The sequence below is a fragment of the Sus scrofa genome, chromosome 13 (assembly GCF_000003025.6).
Source record: "Sus scrofa isolate TJ Tabasco breed Duroc chromosome 13, Sscrofa11.1, whole genome shotgun sequence".
NCBI lineage: Eukaryota > Metazoa > Chordata > Mammalia > Artiodactyla > Suidae > Sus > Sus scrofa.
The window spans coordinates 133292918-133312021 of NC_010455.5; the positions used below are offsets into that span (position 1 = coordinate 133292918).

Consider the following 19104-nt stretch of genomic DNA (forward strand, 5'->3'; position numbering starts at 1 on the left):
AAAAACAAAAAAACAAAAACAAAAACCACCAAACCATATATATATAAATATATATATCTATATACATATTATCTCCAACACCATCTACATAGGATAACTTCCTGTTTTTTAGGTTTTTTTGTTTTGTTTTGTTTTTTAAGGGGTGCAGTATATGGAGATTCCCAGGCTAGGGGTCGAATCGGAGCTGTTGTCTCCCACACCACAGCCACAGCCCCAGCCACAGCAGATCTGAGCTGTATCTGCAACCTACACCATAGCTCATAGAAACTGGATCCTTAACCCAATGACCAAGGCCAGGGATCGAACCTGTGTCCTCATGGATACTAGTCAGATTTGTTTCCACTGAGCCACGATGGAAACTCCGATAGGGTACCTTCTACATATTACACTGGTACCTATTACACTGGCCTCTGTAGCTCATTTTGTAGATTAACCTACTTTGAAAAACATTTTTAAAAAAATTTCTGGCAATAAGTCTATAGTCATATATGGTAATTTAAAATCTCTCGGAATTCCCATTGTGGCTCTGTGGAAACAAATCTGACTAGTATCCATGAGGATGTGGGTTCAATCCCTAGCCTCACCCAGTGGGTTAAGGATCCCGCATTGCTGAGATCTATGGTGTAGGTCGCAGACATGGCTTGAATCCTGTGTTGCTGTGGCTGTAGTGCAGGCTGGCAGAAGCAGCTCCAATTCGACCCCTGGCCTGGGAACTTTCATGTGCCTCCGGGGCAGTCCTAAAAAGCAAATAAATAAATATTTACTTTTTTTTTTTTTTTTTGTCTTTTATGTATATTTTTAAGGGCCACACATGTGGAATGTGGAAGTTCCCAGGCTAGGGGGTCAAATAAGAGCTATAGAAGCCGGCCTATGCCATGGCTACAGCAATGCAGAATCTGAGCCACTTCTGGGACTGATACCACAGCTCATGGCAATGCCATATCCTTCACCCACTGAGCATGGCCAGGGATCGAAACTGTGTCTTCATGGATGCTAGTCAGATTCGTTTCCACTGAGCCAAAGGGGAGCTCCCAAACCTCTTTTTTTAATTAAAAAAAAATTTGGCACCATCTATGGTATGCAGAAATTCCTGGGCCAAAGATAGAACCTGCATCATAGCCATGATCATGCTGAATCCTTTAACCACTAGGTCGCCAGGGAACTCCTAAAACTTTTTTTTTTTTTCCATTTTTGGGAAAAACCTCCTATGGCATATGGAGGTTCCCAGGCTAGGGGTCTAATTGGAGCTACAGTTGTCAGCCTAGGCTGCAGCCACAGCCACATCAGATCTGAGCTGTGTCTGCAACCTTGACCGTGGCTCATGGCAACGCCAGATCCTTAACCCACTGAGTGAGACCAGGGATGGAACCCACGATCTTTTGGCTCCTAGTGGGATTCATTTCCACTGCGCCACCACGGGCACTCCCGTGTATATTATTAAGTCACTCATTCCCTTCTCCCTTCCATCTCCAGAAACCACTAATCTCTTATCTCTATTCTAGAGATTTCATACGCAGCTGATCCTCATTATGTGCAGATTCCATACATGTCAATTTACCTATTCACTGAAATTTATTTGTAACCTCAAAATCAATACTCTCAGTGCTTTGTGGTTATCCATGGATATATGCAGAGGTGAAGAGCATGGTGCCGAAGTGCTGTCCAGTGTTCCTAAGTGCAAGAAGGCTGTGATGAGCCTTATGGAGAAATACACTTGTTTGATAAGCTTCATTCAGGCATGAGTCATAATTTTGCTGACCATGAGTTCAACATGACTGAATCAATGATACATATAAAGTGTCTTTAAACAGAAACATACATAAAATAAGGTTATGTATATGTACTAATCAGTTTATCAAGGCTTACAGGGATCTAACCCTTTATTCCCCCTAGAAGCAATGGTTCAGAATTATGTTAAGTCAGAGCTCGCTGCTTTGTAGAATTACCACAAATAGGAAGAATCAACTATAAAGAGAATCATACAATATGTGATCTCTTGTGTCTGACTTCTTTCACTTGGCTTAATGCCTTTAAGGTTCAATGTTGTATGTATCTGTACATTTTCCTTTTATTATGGTTAAATGATAATCCACTGTATGGAGACACCACTTTTATTTATTCACTCCTCAGGTGATAGGCATTTGAATTGTTTCCACCTTTTGGTTCTCATGAATAAGGCTGCAATGAACACTTGTGTATAAGTTCTTGTGTGGATATATACTTTTGATTTTCTTGGTTATAGACCTAGCAGTGGAATTGCTAACTTATATGGTAACTCAGAGTTAACTTTTAGAGGAAGTGCCAAACTTTTTCAGAGTCCTGTACCATTTACATTTTCACATATTCATTAGCAATATATGATGGTTCCAATTTCTCCACATTCTCACCAACATTTAATATTGCCTGTCTTTTTTTTTTGGCTGCACCCAAGCCACAGTAGTGACAATGTGGGATCCTTAATCTGCTGAGCCACCAGGGAACTCCAGTCTTCCATCTGTTTTGTTTTGCTTTTTTGGCCACACCAAGTATGTGGAAGTCCCCAGGCCAAGGAGAGCATCCTTGCTACAATTACAACCTGCACCACAGCTTCAGCAACAGTGGATCCTTAACCCATTGTGCTACCGGAAACTTCTTCATCTGTCTCTTTGATTACAGTCATGCTAGTAGGTGTGAAGTGTTATCTTGTTGAGGTTTTGATCTGCATTTCCTTAATAACTACTGATACTGCGTCATATATGGCATTTAAAAGTAAAAGAAAAAAGAAGAAACATTGAACTCTCCACCTCATCTGCTAGAATATGTAATTTTAAAGTTTACTGACCTCAACTATTTCTCAGGACCCTCACTTTTTTGTTTGAATATGGGCTTTAACATTGCCATCTACAGGGAAGTTCCCTTTGTGGAACTTCGTTTGCGGAAACGAATCCGACTAGGAACCATGAAGTTGTGGGTTTGATCCCTGGCCTTGCTCAGTGGGTTAAGGATCCTGCATTACTGTGAGCTGTGGTGCAGGTTGCAGATGCGGCTCCAATCCTGTGTTGCTGTGGCTGTGGTGTAGGCCAGCAGCTGTAGCTCCAATTGGACCCCTAGCCTGGGAACCTCCATATGCCGTATTTGGAGGTTCCCAGGCTAGGGAACCTCCCTGCTTTCTTCTTTATACTTGGGGGTATAGAGGCCAAGGTTCAAAGTTGATAACCTGAAAGATACATCTAGAGTCCCTTAATTCTATAGAGAAGTGAGCAAATTCTTACTTATGTGCAAATCTGGAAACTATACAGCTTACTAAAAATTTATAAACTCTTTACCTGACAAATCCAACTCAATAACCCAGAAGCAAATGATTTTTAAATGTAGTGAGCAAAGAGGCTAGATTTTTAGCAACTCCATATCCTAAATCCTTGGTCAGTGACTGGCACAAGCAGTTTCTAAATAAATGGTGGGTTTTTTTTTGGGGGGGGGGGTTCTTTTTAGGACTGCACCCAAAGCATATGGAAGTTCCCAAGGTAGGAGTCAACTGGGAGCTGCAGCTGCCGGCCTACACCATAGCAACAGCAATGCTGGATCAGAGTCAAGTCTGTGACCTATACTGCAGCTCATGGCAACACCAGATCCTTTTAACTCACTGAGTGAGACTAGGGATCGAACCCGTGTCCTCATGAATACTAGCTGGGTTTGTTACTGCTGAGCTACCATAGGAACTCCCTAAAATAAGTGTTTTAAAGAAAATTATTTTTCTCAAAATAGGTTGGTGTTTAATTGGTCTTACCCTCAAAGGATTTTCATTGAGGTATGGAGGCTCTCCTTCTACCATCTCAATGGCCATAATACCCAGAGACCATATGTCTACTTTAGGGCCATAAGCTTTCCGTGTAACCACCTCTGGTGCCATCCAGTATGGCGTTCCAACCATAGTACTTCGCTTGCTCTGCTCAGGGGTGATCTGGGCACAGAAACCAAAGTCAGCTGTAAAACAAAACAAAACAAAACATCTTGAGTTACCGGTGTCCATGAACTGTTTCAGAGTTTACTTTATATGACTTAACTAATTACATTTGAGTACTTTGCCTCTATTTTTTAAAGAATGCATTAATAAAGTACACCAGAATGGGCTTATAAATATTTTGATGATGTTATATACTCTCACATTTTAATTTTTACTTCCCTCAAGTAAAGGGTAAATTAAAAGGAGAGCTCTCTGTAAATAATTCTATTCTAAAAATTTTAATAAAGTTGAAAAGGTCTAAGAAAAAGTCACCACAGCTGGACACCAAAACTGTTTCCACCGTGAATCAGGCAAAGGTCAGGAAGTGGAAACAACTTTTGAAGAAAATAAACAGAAGAAGCTAGAATTAATAAGCATCCAACCCAGCCGAGAGCCTAGAAAACTTTTAACTTCACCAGTATCGCTCTATTCCAATCACCTCATTTCATAACTGAGGAGCAGAATGCCTAATTTAGTACTCAGTGTTAATTTAGTGGGAAAGTCAATATAAGAATCTAGAATTTTTTCCTTCCTTCTACTGTTAAAGCCATTCTATTCCATATATAACTACTGTTAATAATTAGATAAAATTGTAAGCATTAGACTTTTTGTTATGAATTTACAAATTTACAAATAATATCCATGACCTGCTTGGTTTACTTTAACCTAATCAGGATATTTTGTAAACTGCTTTTAAAAATCTAATTTATTTTTAGAGATCTTTCCATATTAGTATGTTAACCTATCTGATTGTAACCACAAAACTTTACAGAACATAAAAACACCATAATGTATTTACCCATTTCTATACTATTAGGCATTTACAATATTTTTGGTTTTTCTTTATGAGGTTGCAGAGAACACTTTTGTACTTATTGCTGTAAATATGTCCAATAATTCTACAGGAAAGAATCCTAAAAGAGCAACTGTTAGGTCAAATCATAACATTTATAGCTAAAATGACTGCTTATAACTCTTTCAAGTACCTCATAAGAATTAACATACCTCATGGTAACTTTATAAAATAGGTACACATATTATTATTATGATTCCCATCTTACAAGCAGGGAAACTAAGGCATACATATTTTTAGATAACTTATCCAAGATCATTCATCAGTAAGTGGCAGAGCCAGGATGAAATATTATCCAAGATAGTCAAATTTAGTTTACCTGCGTATCCACCAAAAATGTATGAGAATACTGATTTCCAGTTTTCCCATTAAAATTACAATTAGTAATCACATGTTTTGACCCTCTGATAGAACCTAGATTTCTTTTCTTATGGTTGAATAACCTTGAGAAACTATCTGAAAAAGCAGTCAGACTCTCTAGGCAAAGAGAAGAAAAAGTTTTTGGTGCTTGATCCAAGAAATGCCTTGAATTTTGGAGAAACCTCAAGAGAGGTGCTTCTTGAATCCTGCAGAGGGCATGGTTGGAACTGAGATTATAGCCAGAGGAAAAGGTGTGTGTCTCCCCCCAAGCCGGTGACTCTACTATGTCTGACATAGAAGATAATTAGGAAAAGAGGTTTACACATGGTTTCTTTTAAATTTTTTCATCTCTGACATCAGGGTCATACAGCCCTTCCTCAATTAGGCCACTCTCTTCCAAATCCAAAGAAAGATAAACAGCAGAATGAGAAAAATCTACCCTAGGAGATAGCACAGATAAATCCAAGTTTATGTTTGGAAAACACCACCAACAAGACAATAGTCCCAGGCACTATTCCTCAGTGCTTTACTTTCTTTCTTTCTTTCTTTTTTTTTTTGGCCTTTTTAGGGCCACATTGGTGGCACATAGAGGTTCCCAGGCTGGGGGTCAAATCAAAGCTGTAGCTGATGGCCTGCACCACAGCCACTTTTTTTTTCCTTGTCTTTTTAAGTGCTTTACATTTTCAATATTCAGAAGAATTCCCTGAGATATTTTTCTTATCATACGAATGAGAAAATGAACACAAAGAGATCACATAATTACCCCAAATTATTGAGCAAGTTAGTAGCAGCTCTGCTATTTAAACTCAAGCTGTCCAGCTAAGAGTCCAAATGTTTTTACTACTTTTCTCCCTCCCCCCCATATATTGTCATAAAAATTTAACAGCAGAAGAGGGTTTTTACTTTAAAAAAAGCAGAAAATTATAAGTAACATAAATATTATTTGTTCACTTGTTACTCACTAAGTTTAACCGATCCTTCCATGCCTAAAAGCACATTGTCACTTTTGATGTCTCTGTGAATCACTTGGTTAGCATGTAAAAACTCCAATGCCTGTAAACACTGAACAGAAGAAGAAAAACACCTGTCAATGAAACAGCCCCCAAAAATTCTAAGTGATGTTCACATATACTACCCATGGCCTGAACATCACCTCCAGTATCCAGTAGAAAGCCCTCTAATAATACATTTACGAAGAAAAAAATCTTCTCATGTGCGAAACCATGAAAATAAGACACCTTAAATAATTAGATCCCCCTCTTCCTACCCTCTGGGCTTACCCAGAGATGATTATTAATAATATCTCATCTAGTCCTATTTTTGCCACAGATTATTTAAAACCAGAAGAATATCACTCTGTCTTCAGTGTTCCCATTTATGAAATGATGGGTGGGTCTACATGATTCCTAGGTCTGCGCAGGTTTAAATGCCTAAAGGTATGCAGCACTTGTAAACATGCACAAGGATTTTTAGAAATCATTTCAAGAATAAAGGATAAACTTGTCATCATTCCCATTTGAATCTGAGACACTCAGAAGTCTAGTCAGTACAAACCCCTGGGAGGTCTAGTTCTCTCTAGCTGCTCAAGGCTTCATTTCTTCCACGGAAGGTTTCACATAGAGTTATATCCACACCTTAGACATGAATAATGAAAGAAAAACTTTCCTCTTATGCCCTATATCAGAAAGCACTGAGTCTAAAAAGCAGAAAAACTATTCTTACTTTCTTAAAGGCAATGATGAGATTAAATTTTAAAAATCTGCTTGCTATCATTTTAATGTAAACTGAGCATTAATTGTAATTTGAAGAAGTTGTGTTTGTTTCTTACCCCCATTAAAAGAGGACAACAAAATAAAACTAAATAAACAAAAATAAAACCAAAAGATACAAAAAAAAATAAAGCAATAAAAAATATTTTCTTATTGTAGGACAACAAATAAAGTCTGTATATCATTAATAACAACTAAGAATCCTATTCAAAATACTCTACTATTCAAAGAAAAGAAACAGGTTAACTGTGTATTATCGCATTACGTTTACCAAGCACTTAGGCAGATTCCTGAAAAGAAAAAAAATCCCCCAAAAATACTTGTAGAAATAAGTAGAAACAAACTATGTCACAATTAGAGGAACTCCTAAAACAATTTTTTTTTTAGGGCCGCACCAGTGGCATATGGAAGTTCACAGGCTAGGGGTCAATTTGGAGCTACAGCTGCTGGCCCACACCACAGCCACAGCAATGTGGGATCCAAGTAGCGTCTGTGACCTACACCACAGCTCACAGCAACACTGGACGCTTAACCCACTGAGTGGGGCCCGGGATTGAAGCCACATCCTCATGGATACTAGTCAGATTTGTTCCTGTTGAGCCACAATGGGAATGCCCCGAAGTAATTTTATATCGATTACGAAAATAGCTACTAGAAAAACAAAGTATATCTAGATAAATTCTTAAGTTTTTTTTTTTTTCTTTCTTTTTTTTTTAACTTTTATTATTGCACTTGCATCATATGGAAGTTCCCAGGCTAGGGGTCGAACTGGAGCTGCTGCTGGGGCCTCCACCACAGCCATGGCAACACTGGATCCAAGCTGCATCCAAAACCTATGCCACAGCTTGTGGCAATGCCAGATCCTTAACCCACTGAGAGAGGCCAGGGTTCAAACCCAAATCCTCAGAGAGATAATGTTGGGGCCTTAACCCACTGAGCCACAACAGGAATTCCTTTGTTAAGTTTTTATCAGATTTAACTGACCAAACATTGTTTGTTAAGGATGTCATATTGTTAAACTATTCATAACTATTAAAAATTTATTTCCCTCTCTTGAAACAATCAAGAGGGCTACCCCTTAGGTGGAATACAATTACCCAAGAATTAAAATTTTCAAAGAATACTTTTTTCTGAAACACCTAATAAAACCTAAAAAAGGAAAAAAATCACATATACTGTTTACACAAAAAAAGTTTACACTTTACTTAAATACACTGTAAAAACGTTCAAAGCCAAATCATAGGAAACATATGGTCATAAGAACTTTTACAATTTTGTCCTTTGTGATAAGATTCCTAGGACAAAGAAAGTAGTGTCACAGTTTTAATGACACTAGGCAAGTCATTAACCTAAGTCTAATCTGCAGGGAAAGATTAGAAGAAAGAAAGGTTTATTTCTGTCTTAATTGTAGACATAACTAAACAAACAGAATGTCTGGAGATTCACTTATGAATATCATCTCACTGGTCATCTTTAATGAGATCAATAAAGCCAGAAGTTGGAGTTCCCACTGTGGCTCAGCGGGTTAAGAACCGGATACAGTCTCTATGAGGATGTGGGTTTGATCTCTGGCCTTGCTCAGTGGGTTAAGGATTCGGCACTGCCACAAGTTGCAGCACAGGCCTGCAGCTACAGCTATGATTCAACCCCCCTAGCCTGGGAATTTGCATAAGCTGCAGATATGATCATTAAAAAAATTAATTAAAAAATTATATATATGCTTCCATTGCGGTTCAGTGGGTTAAGAACCCGATATAACTTCCATGAGGATGCGGGTTCAATTCCTGGCCTCACTTAGTGGTTTAAGGATCTGAGCTGTGGTGGAGGTCATAGATGTGGCTTGCGTCTGGTATTTCTGTGGCTATGGCGTAGGCCAGAAGCTCGAGCTCCAGGTAGACTCCTAGCCTGGGAACTTCTATATGCTGTGGGTGCAGCCCTAAAAAAATACATATGTATACATTATATATGTGTGTGTGTGTATACATATATATACAACATACATATATGTATATAAAAGGCTAGAAGTAGACTTATTAATACTGAGGGTCAAGATGTGTACCACTTTGTCCTTATTTCAACTGCTGAATGGTGTAATCTTTACTTTTTTTTGTCTTTTGTCTTTTTAGGAAATACTCACTGGCATATGGAGGCTCCCAGGCTAGGGGTCCAATCAGAGCTGTAGCCGCCGGCCTACACCACAGCCACAGCAACGCAGGATCCGAGCTGCTTCTGCGGCCTACACCGCAGCTCACGGCAATGCCGGATTCCTAACCCACTGAGTGAGGCCAGGGATTGAACCCAAAACCTCATGGGTTCCTAGTCGGATTCGTTAACCACTGCGCCACGACGGGAACTCCCAGAATGGTGTAATCTTAATGACACCCTCTCTCACCCTCAAAAGTGTCCGGCTTGGATAATAAATAAAATTTCCCTTTCTTCACCTCGTACTCGCTAACCACACATTATTGTAACTCATCAAAAAGGGAGCAAACTCACTTCTCTGCATACAGCAGCAATCTGTGCTTCATCCATGCAGGTCTCTGTTACAACATCCGTAAGTGATCCCCCAGCAAGGTACTCCATTACCACAAACAACTCATCTCCTACCAGGTAACTAAAAAAAAAGAACATACAAAATATATTACACTTCTACCTTTTTTTTTTTTTTGTCTTTTTGCCATTTCTTGGGCCGTTCTCACAGCATATGGAGGTTCCCAGGCTAGGGTTCAAATCAGAGCCATAGCTGCCGGCCTACTCCAGAGTCACGGCAACGCCAGATCCAAGCTGCGTCTTCGACCTACACCACAGCTCACGGCAATGCCGGATCCTTAACCCACTGAGCAAGGCCAGGGATTGAACCCACAACCTCATGGTTCCTAGTCGGATTTGTTAAACTACTGAACCATGATGGGAACTCTCACTTTTACCTTTTCTAAACACATGACACTTTATTTTGAAGAATTTAAATGCTAGGCACTCTAACAAAAAAATCTAGGCATTCCCATCGTGGTGCAGCAGAAATAAATCCGACGAGGAACCATGAGGTTGCGGGTTTGATCCCTGGCTTTGCTCAGTGGGCTAAGGATCTGCCATTGCCATGAGCTGTGCTGTAGGTCACAGATGTGGCTTGGATCTGGTGTTGCTGTGGCTTGGCATTGACTGGCAGCTGTAGCTCCAATTAGACCCCTAGCCTGGGAACCTTCATATGCCTCTCATTGCAGCCCTAAAAAGCAAAAAAAATAAATAAAGTTTATGGCTTATCTTAATCACCATGCTTTACTGATCTGAAGTAGGACTATTTTTAAAAGTAGGCAAAGAGTTCTTGCTGTGGTACAGTGGGTTAAGAATCAGACTGCAGAGGCTTAGGCCACTGGAGAGATGCAGGTTTGCACTGGTTGCAGCTGAGGCTTGGATTCAATCCCTGGCCCAAGAACTTTCATATGCTATGGGTGAGGCCATTAAAAAAAAAAGTAGCGAAATATACTGAGAAAGTTTATTTCTATGAACATGGTCCCCAGAGTTAGCACTAAAGTCTGAAAATGTTTTCTTTAACCCATTCAAAACAAATTTAAATATGGAAAAATTTTTAAATTACCTATGATCCTCCATTTCCAAACGATCACTACTATAATTTTCATTTATTTTTCTACTATTCCTTTCATTCACATATATGTATCTGCTTTTTCTTTTTTTTTTTTTGTCTTTCTGCTATTTCTTTGGGCCGCTCCCAGGCATATGGAGGTTCCCAGGCTAGGGGTTGAATTGGAGCTGTAGCCACCAGCCTACGCCAGAGCCACAGCAACGCCGGATCTGAGCCGCGTCTGCAACCTACACCACAGCTCACGGCAATGCCGGATCGTTAACCCACTGAGCAAGGGCAGGGACCGAACCCGCAACCTCGTGGTTCCTCATCGGATTCGTTAACCACTGCGCCACGACGGGAACTCCCTGCTTTTTATTTTTTTATTTTTTGTCTTTTTGCCATTTCTTGGGCCACTCCTGTGGCATATGGAGGTTCCCAGGCTAGGGGTTGAATCGGAGCTGTAGCCATTGGCATATGCCACAGCCACAGCAACTCGGGATCCGAGCCAAGTCTGCAACCTACACTACAGCTCACGACAACAACGGATCCTTAACCCACTGAGCAAGGCCAGGGATCGAACCCGCAACCTCATGGTTCCCAGTCAGATTCGTTAACCACCGAGCCACGACAGGAACTCCTATATGTAACTGCTTTTTAAAAAAGTTGTAAGATACATACTTTTCTATTCTACTTTAAATATCAAGTCCTGAATTAAATTTTTTTTTTTTTAAAGGGCCACACCCGCGGCCTATGGAGGTTCCCAGGCTGGGGTCGAACTGGAGCTGCAGCTGCCAACCTAGACCACAACTCTTGTCAATGCTGGATCTCTAACCCACTGAGCAAGGCCTGGGATGGAACCTGCATCCTCAGGGATACCAGTCCGGTTCATTACAGTTGTGCCACTACAGGAACTCCCTAAATGAGGTTTTGATAAGTATATTATTTGCCCAGGAAAGACAAAATGTAAAATAAAATTGACCTGAAAGTTTAAAAACTGTGTGGCCAATTACCCCTGTCAGTAAGGAAATTAATTATAGCCAACCTTTCCTTAATGTTTCTGCTTCTGACCATTTGTAATTAATTAGAGCACCAGCAGCAAATTCCTTTATTTAACTGCCTCCTCTTACTTGCCAAGTGATACCCTGGGAGAAAAAGGACCTTCTAAACTCAAATATGCTATTTTTATCTCTCTTCCTCCTTCAAGTTTACTCTTCAGTATTGACATTCAACTACAGTCTAACTAAAGCGGCTAACCCCCAAAGCCATGAGTCTAAAAATTGCTACATTTTTCTCTCAACGTTTAAGAAATATTTACATTTACCTGTCCAAGAAGTTAACTATGTTGGGATTCTTTAATTCTTTCATCACCAGAATCTCATTAATGATCAATTCCTTCTTTGGCTGTTTCTGTAAATTAATCTGTTTGATAGCAACCTATAATGGAAACAGAAGAAAAAATCAGAACCAGTTTCCTAATTCTCTTAGAAATCACAAAAACCAATCAGTTAATAATTTATTATATACATATAAAACAATGAAATTATAATTTTCTTATAGGCAATTCTTTTATTTCCACAGTGGCAACGCATAATGCTTTGTAATACATAGAACCTAAATATTTTATTTATTTATTATTTTTGGCTTTTGTGTTTTTAGGGCATACTCACTGGCATATGGAGGTTCCCAGGCTAGGGATCGAATCAGAGCTACAGCTGTCAGACTACACCATAGCAATAGGAACTCAGGATCTGAGACACATTTGTGACCTACACCACAGCTCACGGCAACACCAGGATCCTTAGCCCACTGAGCGAGGCCAGGGATCAAACCCGAGTCCTCATGGTACTAGACAGGTTCATTAACCACTTAGCCATGACAGGAACTCCAAACCTAAATATTTTAATATTTCTCTGTCTTTTTATTTTTTGGTCTTTCTGGGGCTGCACCCGTGGCATATGAAGGTTCCCAGGCTGGGTTGAATTGGAGCCGTAGCTGATGGCCTACACCAGAGCCACAGCAACTCAGGATCAGAGCTGTGTCTGCAACCCACACCACAGCTAACGGCAATGCCAGATCCTTAACCCACTGAGCAAGGCCAGGGATCAAACCCACGTCCTCATGGATACTAGTTGGGTTCATTACCACTGAGCCACGACGGGAACTCCTTAGTATTTCTCTTGAAATCTATACCCAAGGTCATAGACCAGGAATTAATCTTTTCATCCCAAGCTTGGAAAATAATTTTTAAAATATTTATTTACGACACTAAATGCATAATTATTTTTTTTCTTTAATAAGGAAAGTGCTAAAAAATTACCTAGAGTAATTCTTTTACCATATTCAACTGAAAAATAGATTCTTATTGATTATTCACAAGCAGATCTAGTTTCTTCCTATATTGAAAGCTAATATTAACACCCAGAAGGATGAAAAAGTAGCTACCTCTTGTCCCAGTGCCACATCAGTAGCAGTGAAAACCGTGCCAGAAGCCCTAGAGGAAAAAAAAAAAGACACAACTAGATTTAAGATTCCTAAATAACTTTCATTTGTAATATCCAAAGACTTTATACTCAGAACAACTGAGAAGGAGTTAAAGAACGTCTAAGATGGAATAAGGCCATACCATCCTGAATGCACCCAATCTCATCTGAATATCCTTTTTTTTTTTGTCTTTTTGTCTTTTCTAGGGCTGCACCCGTGGCATATGGAGGTTCCCAGGCTAAGGGTCTAATCGGAGCTGTAGCCGCTGGCCTACACCACAGCCACAGCAACTCAGGATCCTGGCAGAGTCTGCAACTTACACCACATCTCCCGTCAACGCTGGATCCTTAACCCACTGAGCAAGGTCAAGGATTGAACCCACAACCTCACGGTTCCTAGTTGGATTCCTTAACCACTGCGCCACGATGGGAACTCCTAAATATCTTTAAAAGTAGTAAAAAAGCAAAAACAAGGGAGGTAAAATAAGAAAAAGAGGTAATCTTTGTGGTCAAAACTTAGGTTAGAAATCTGTCCTATTTCAGACCTACAAAAATATAGGAAAAGATAAAGAGAGAAAAAAGTAACATATATTCATGGATCCATTTCCCCAGTGAAGAAACAGACAAATACAAATAAATTTGAAGGTTCTTATGTGCCCTTTCCAAAGGCATCCACCCTCCTCCCAAAAGTAATCTATATTCAGAGTTTATTCTGTATTTGATGTGCATCATTTCCATGTATTTCTCTATACTTTACTAGGGACATAGTTGTGTCCCACTATAGAAGACATTGCACATAATTTTTTAACTCCATATAAATGATTTTATTTTATGTATTTTCCTGTAATTTGCTTTTTAAATTCAACACTGGATTTGGGATGATCATCCATGTGGATAGGTGTTACTCCTCTTCATTCTTACTTATCATACGTATTACTCTGTATACTACAATTTATCCATTATCATGCTCAAGAATATTAATATGATTTTCAATTTTTTTATTAAAATCAGTGCTGCAACTTAATTTGTTTTTCTCCTCTCTTTATCTTGTGGCATGTAGAAGCTCCCAGGCTAGGGATCGAATTGGAGCTACAAGTGCTAGCCTACACCACAGCAACAGCAACGCAGGATCCAAGCTGAGTCTGCAACCTACACAGCAACTCAGGGCAACCCTTTATAACCCACTGAGTGAGGTCAGGGATAGAACCAACATCCTCATGGATACTAGTCGGGTTCTTAACCTGCTGAGCCTTGACGGGAATGTCTGATTTTGGTTTTTCTAAACTTACAGAACACTTTGCAGAGATTAATGACATTAAAAATTCAGTCATTAAAACCATGACTCGCAAAGACACATGTACTCCAAGGTTCATTGCAGCACTCTTTTCAATAGCCAAGACATGGAAACAACTTAAATGTCCATCGACAGAGGAGTGGATCCAGAAGATGCGGTACATATACACAATGGAATATTACTCAGCCATTAAAATGAATGAAATACCAGCATTTTTAGCAACATGGATGGACCTAGAAACGATCATGCTAAGTGAAGTTAGTCATACAATGAGACACCAACATCAAATGCTTTCACTGACATGTGGAATCTGAATAAAGGACAGACGGAACTTCTTTGCAGAACAGATGCTGACTCACAGTCACTGAAAAACTTATGGTCTCTGGAGGAGACAGTTTGTGGGGTGGGGGGATGTGCTTGGGTTGTGGGATGGAAATCCTGTGAAATTGGATTGTGATGATCATTATACAACTACAGATGTGATAAATTCATTGAATAATAATAATAAAAAAAAATTCAGGATGTTCCTTTGCCCCTACACAAGAGAAAAAAAGATTTAGCTAGCATAGTTCAAAAATACAAATTATTGGGAGTTCCTGTTGGGGCTCAGCAGTAACAAACCTGACTAGTATCCATGAGGATGCAGGTTCGATCCCTGGCCTTGCTCAGTGGGTTAAGGATCCAGTGTGGCTGTGGCATAGGCTGGCAGCTGTAGTTCCAATTTGACCCCTAGCCTTGTAACTTCCATAAGTCATGGGTGTGGCCCTAAAAAGCCAAAAACCAAATTACTGGAGTTCCTGCTATGATGCAGAAGGTTAAAGATCTGGTGCTGTCTCTGTGGCAGTGCAGATCCAATCCCCAGCCCAGCACAGTGGATTCAGGATCCAGTATCACTATAGCTATGGTGTAGGTAGCAGCTGCAGCTCACACTGGATGCCTGGCCTGGGAACTTCCAAATACTACCAGTGTGACCAAAAAAGAAAAAAAATACATGAGTTCTCATTGTGGCTCAGCAGGTTAAGAACCTGACTGGTATTCATGAGGATGTGGGTTCGATCCCTGGCCTCACTCAGTGGGTTAAGGATCCTGTATTACCACAAACTGCAGTGTAGGTCGCAGATGCAGCTGGGATCTGGCACTGCTGTGGCGGTGGCATAGGCCAGCAGCTACAACTCTGACTCATTCCTTAGCCTGGGAACTTCCATATGTCACAGGTATAGCCCTAAAAAGACAAAAAGAAAAAAAATATTGAACAAAATCAGAAGATCAGTAGAATTAAAGATCCATACTCAATGATGTGATTAAAATGCAGGTTTTAAAACTATAATCTTGCAGTATATTTTCTTACTTTTAAAATTTTTGATGGGCAACTCTCCCACCCAATCTTAGCACTAATGGGAAATAACACTTAAGAAAAAATATATAGTCATTACTAAGTAGTATAGTATTTTAATAGCATCTAGAAATAAATGCATTACTTATTTATACACATCCAAGGATACTACTCAGAGTACCACACATACTCAATGTCAGTAGGCAAAAGAGATATGCAGGACACCTAGGAGATAATGAATATTTTGGCAATGTAGTCACAAATACTTACCCTTGCCCAATTTTTTCATATCTTGTATATTTTTTCTTAGGATCACCTATGCTTACAATAGTTCCTATTTTAAACAAAAATAATACAAAGTTGGAAACTGAGTGAAGCATTTTTAAACTGCAAACTTCGATAACATTATTTCTTTTAATAAACTCTAATGATTTCACAACAGTAGCTTTCAAACATAAAGCTCTATTTCAAAATAATGTATGTTTCCAATACAAAACACTAAAGAGTAGGTAATAAAAATAAAGTATCAGAAGCAAGAAGATACACTGTTTCCACTAGGTTAGAACTCCTAATTGAAGTCTTGATTATCCTATCACTTTCTCAAAAATGACCACTTTTACTTCCCCGGGCTGCAGCAGTGACAACACTGAGCCACCAGGGAACTCACAAAAATGATGTTTTAGAATAAGCAATTGTATAGTTTCCCTGAGACTAAGGGGTTCCTCAGGATGTGGCACATGGGAACTGGGAAGTTCCTGGGGAAAGGACAAGTTGGTTATCCTACTTTTCATACTCCACCAAAATGTATGAAACTAATGATAAGTTACCAAACTACTTAATATGAGAAAAAAATCATACCCAAATGAATAACCCCAAATGGCTTTTCAGACTCTTCTCATGTATCTTCTATCTTTCAATGTACTTAGAAAACCACTTATTACTATCAAGATTACTCTACTTTAATGCAAACTAATCATATATCTGTTTTAGGAAAGCTCACAAAGTCACAACCAAGAAACAGGTTTTAAAATTAGGATATTGTACATAAAACCCTAATATCTTTATTACCAGTAAGTCAAAACACTAAATTTTCACAAGGTAAAAGGAGAAAAAGGCATATCAAAGAAAGTTAGAGAAAGAATCCAGTTTTACATAGGTACCCAACCTCAAACATACAGCCAATATATAATATTTTTCCTTGATCCCTCTAGGTCACAGTCCTTTGTAACCATAGCTGCTGTAGACTTATAATGAGACATTACTGCTACCCTCTCTCTGGCACTTTGTGTATTATTTCCAGTGCCTGATCCAGGCCAATGATAGTTGATGGATGAAAATGAAGAAGAGAAAAAAAAATACATTTTATGTTTACACATATTATCTATATAGGACATTCTGTTTAGTTATTTAGGTACATTCTGTGTTATAGAGATGTGCATAAACACATACAAACTTCCTCTCATAAAGTTTCCAACTATTATCCTTAGATTTGGCCCTCTGAGAAAACGTATTACTCCCCAAAATACTGACTATTCAAAGATGCTGCTCACTAGTCAGCGTATAATAATAAACAAGCAAAGAAGACCATTATTTTCCCTTTACTACAATTTAACTGAAGCTGTTGGTTTTAGAAGAAAATTTTTTTTTACATTTCAAGCCAAAAATATAAAATAACTTAAGATACATCTGGGCCAACTGTTTCAAGAGCTGTTAACAATTTAAGAATAATGTAAAATGCAGGTAACATACTTAATTTCTCCATAATCTCTTCATCTGTCATTTTGGCCTTCTTTTTCTGTTTGTCTGAAGTCTTGGCACCACCATCAACATTAGAATCACCAACTGGAGCAGGAATAGGATCAATTACAGACCGTGTATAAATCTGCAGAGAGAAAGAATTAATTAGAGTTGAAGAACAGTATTTTTAGTTATTCTTACTGGCACACTATTTAGTTCTTTGATTTTTGCCAACAACAAAGTAATCTGTCTCTTGTGTTCAAAAGAATGAGAATAAGATTTTCAGATTTGTCTTATAAAAGACTGGGAGCTAAGAGGAATAAACGTGAAACATTTTTCTTTGGTACATCACATAAGTATTTTTTCTTTCTTTTTTTCTTTTTAGGGCTGCACCTGTGGCATATGGAAGTTCCCAGGCTAGGGGTCAAATTAGAGCTGCAGCTGCCGGCCTACACCACAGCCACAGCAATGCTGGATCTTTAACCCACTGAGCAGGGTCAGAGATTGAACCCACATCCTCCTGGATAGTAGTCGGGTTCATTACCACTGAGCCACAATGGGAACTCCTCCACTTATGTATTTTAAAAGTCTCTGTAGCAAAGCAGATGATCTGTGAACGAAATAAATCTAAGTACAATCAGATCTAAAATAACATAATAAAAAAGAAGCAAAAAACATAGTACAAGTTTGAAAATGTTTTTTCTAAAAGAGAGAAATACAGGAGTTCCTATCGTGGCTCAGTGGTTAACGAATCCAACTAGGAATCATGAGGTTTCGGGTTTGATCCCTGGCCTTGCTCAGTGGGTTAAGGATCCGGCGTTGCCGTGAGCTGTGGTGTAGGTTGCAGACAAGGCTCGGATCCCGAGTTGCTGTGGCTGTGGTGTAGGCCGTGGCTACAACTCCGATTGGACCCCTAGCCTGGGAACCTCCATATGCTGCGAGAGCAGCCCAAGAAATGCCAAAAAATAGACAAAATAAAATAAAATAAAAGAGAGAAATACAGAGCAAAATAATGGAAATCTTGATGTTGAACTATCATTAATTTCCATAAAACTTTTTATATAAATATAATTTCCACCATTTTATTTCAAACAGCCATTTCTAAGTAGTAAAGAAAACACAGCTCTCTATCACTAGATGAGGGTCCAATGGCAGTCCTCCGAGCCCTACTTGTCTATTGTGCCAACACCTCACCATACTCTGCTGCTTTTATTTGTATCAGAACAAGGCAGACTCTTTCTGTCTCTATCTAAGGTTGTTATTGTTAAAATTCTCCCGTAGCTGTTAGAAATTTCATTGAGCAGCCTTGTGAAGGCTTTGAGAAAAATGTAAAATGGGAGATCAAATATATAATTTGGATAAAAGGTAAGCTCCAAGTTTTAGATACAGTACTTATCTGTACTGAGATAAAGGTAGAGAAATAGATGAACTCCCTCGAAAAGATGGTGTAATAGAGAAAGAAAAAACAATGAGAGAAGTATTTTAACTTTTTCTTTTTTTTGCTTTTTAGGGCCACACCCAGGCCATATGGAAGTTCCCAGACTAGGGGTCCAATCAGAGTTACAGCTGCCGGTCTACGCCACAGTCATAGCCACATCAGAGCTGAGCCGCATTTGCAACCTACACCATAGCTCACTGCAATGCAGGATCCTTACCACCCTGGGCGAGGCCAGGGATCAAACCTGCAACCTCATGGTTCCTGGTCGGACTGGA

General features: G+C 39.2%; 1 protein-coding gene across 4 annotated transcripts in view; it reads right to left on the reverse strand.

The window, feature by feature from the left end:
- Positions 1–19104, reverse strand: part of PAK2 (p21 (RAC1) activated kinase 2) — a 107385-nt gene that overhangs the window by 16796 nt on the left and 71485 nt on the right. For all 4 annotated transcript variants that reach the window (XR_002337855.1, XM_021070136.1, XM_021070137.1 and 1 more), the window contains exons 7-13: positions 17404–17536; positions 15925–15988; positions 12990–13038; positions 11869–11981; positions 9461–9578; positions 6158–6257; positions 3767–3963 (exon numbers count right to left, since the gene is read on the reverse strand). Coding sequence is in view for 3 of the 4 variants with exons in the window: in XM_021070136.1 (XP_020925795.1) it covers positions 3767–3963; positions 6158–6257; positions 9461–9578; positions 11869–11981; positions 12990–13038; positions 15925–15988; positions 17404–17536 (774 nt within the window). In the remaining variant the exon portion in view is untranslated. The remainder of the gene's footprint in view (positions 1–3766; positions 3964–6157; positions 6258–9460; positions 9579–11868; positions 11982–12989; positions 13039–15924; positions 15989–17403; positions 17537–19104) is intronic.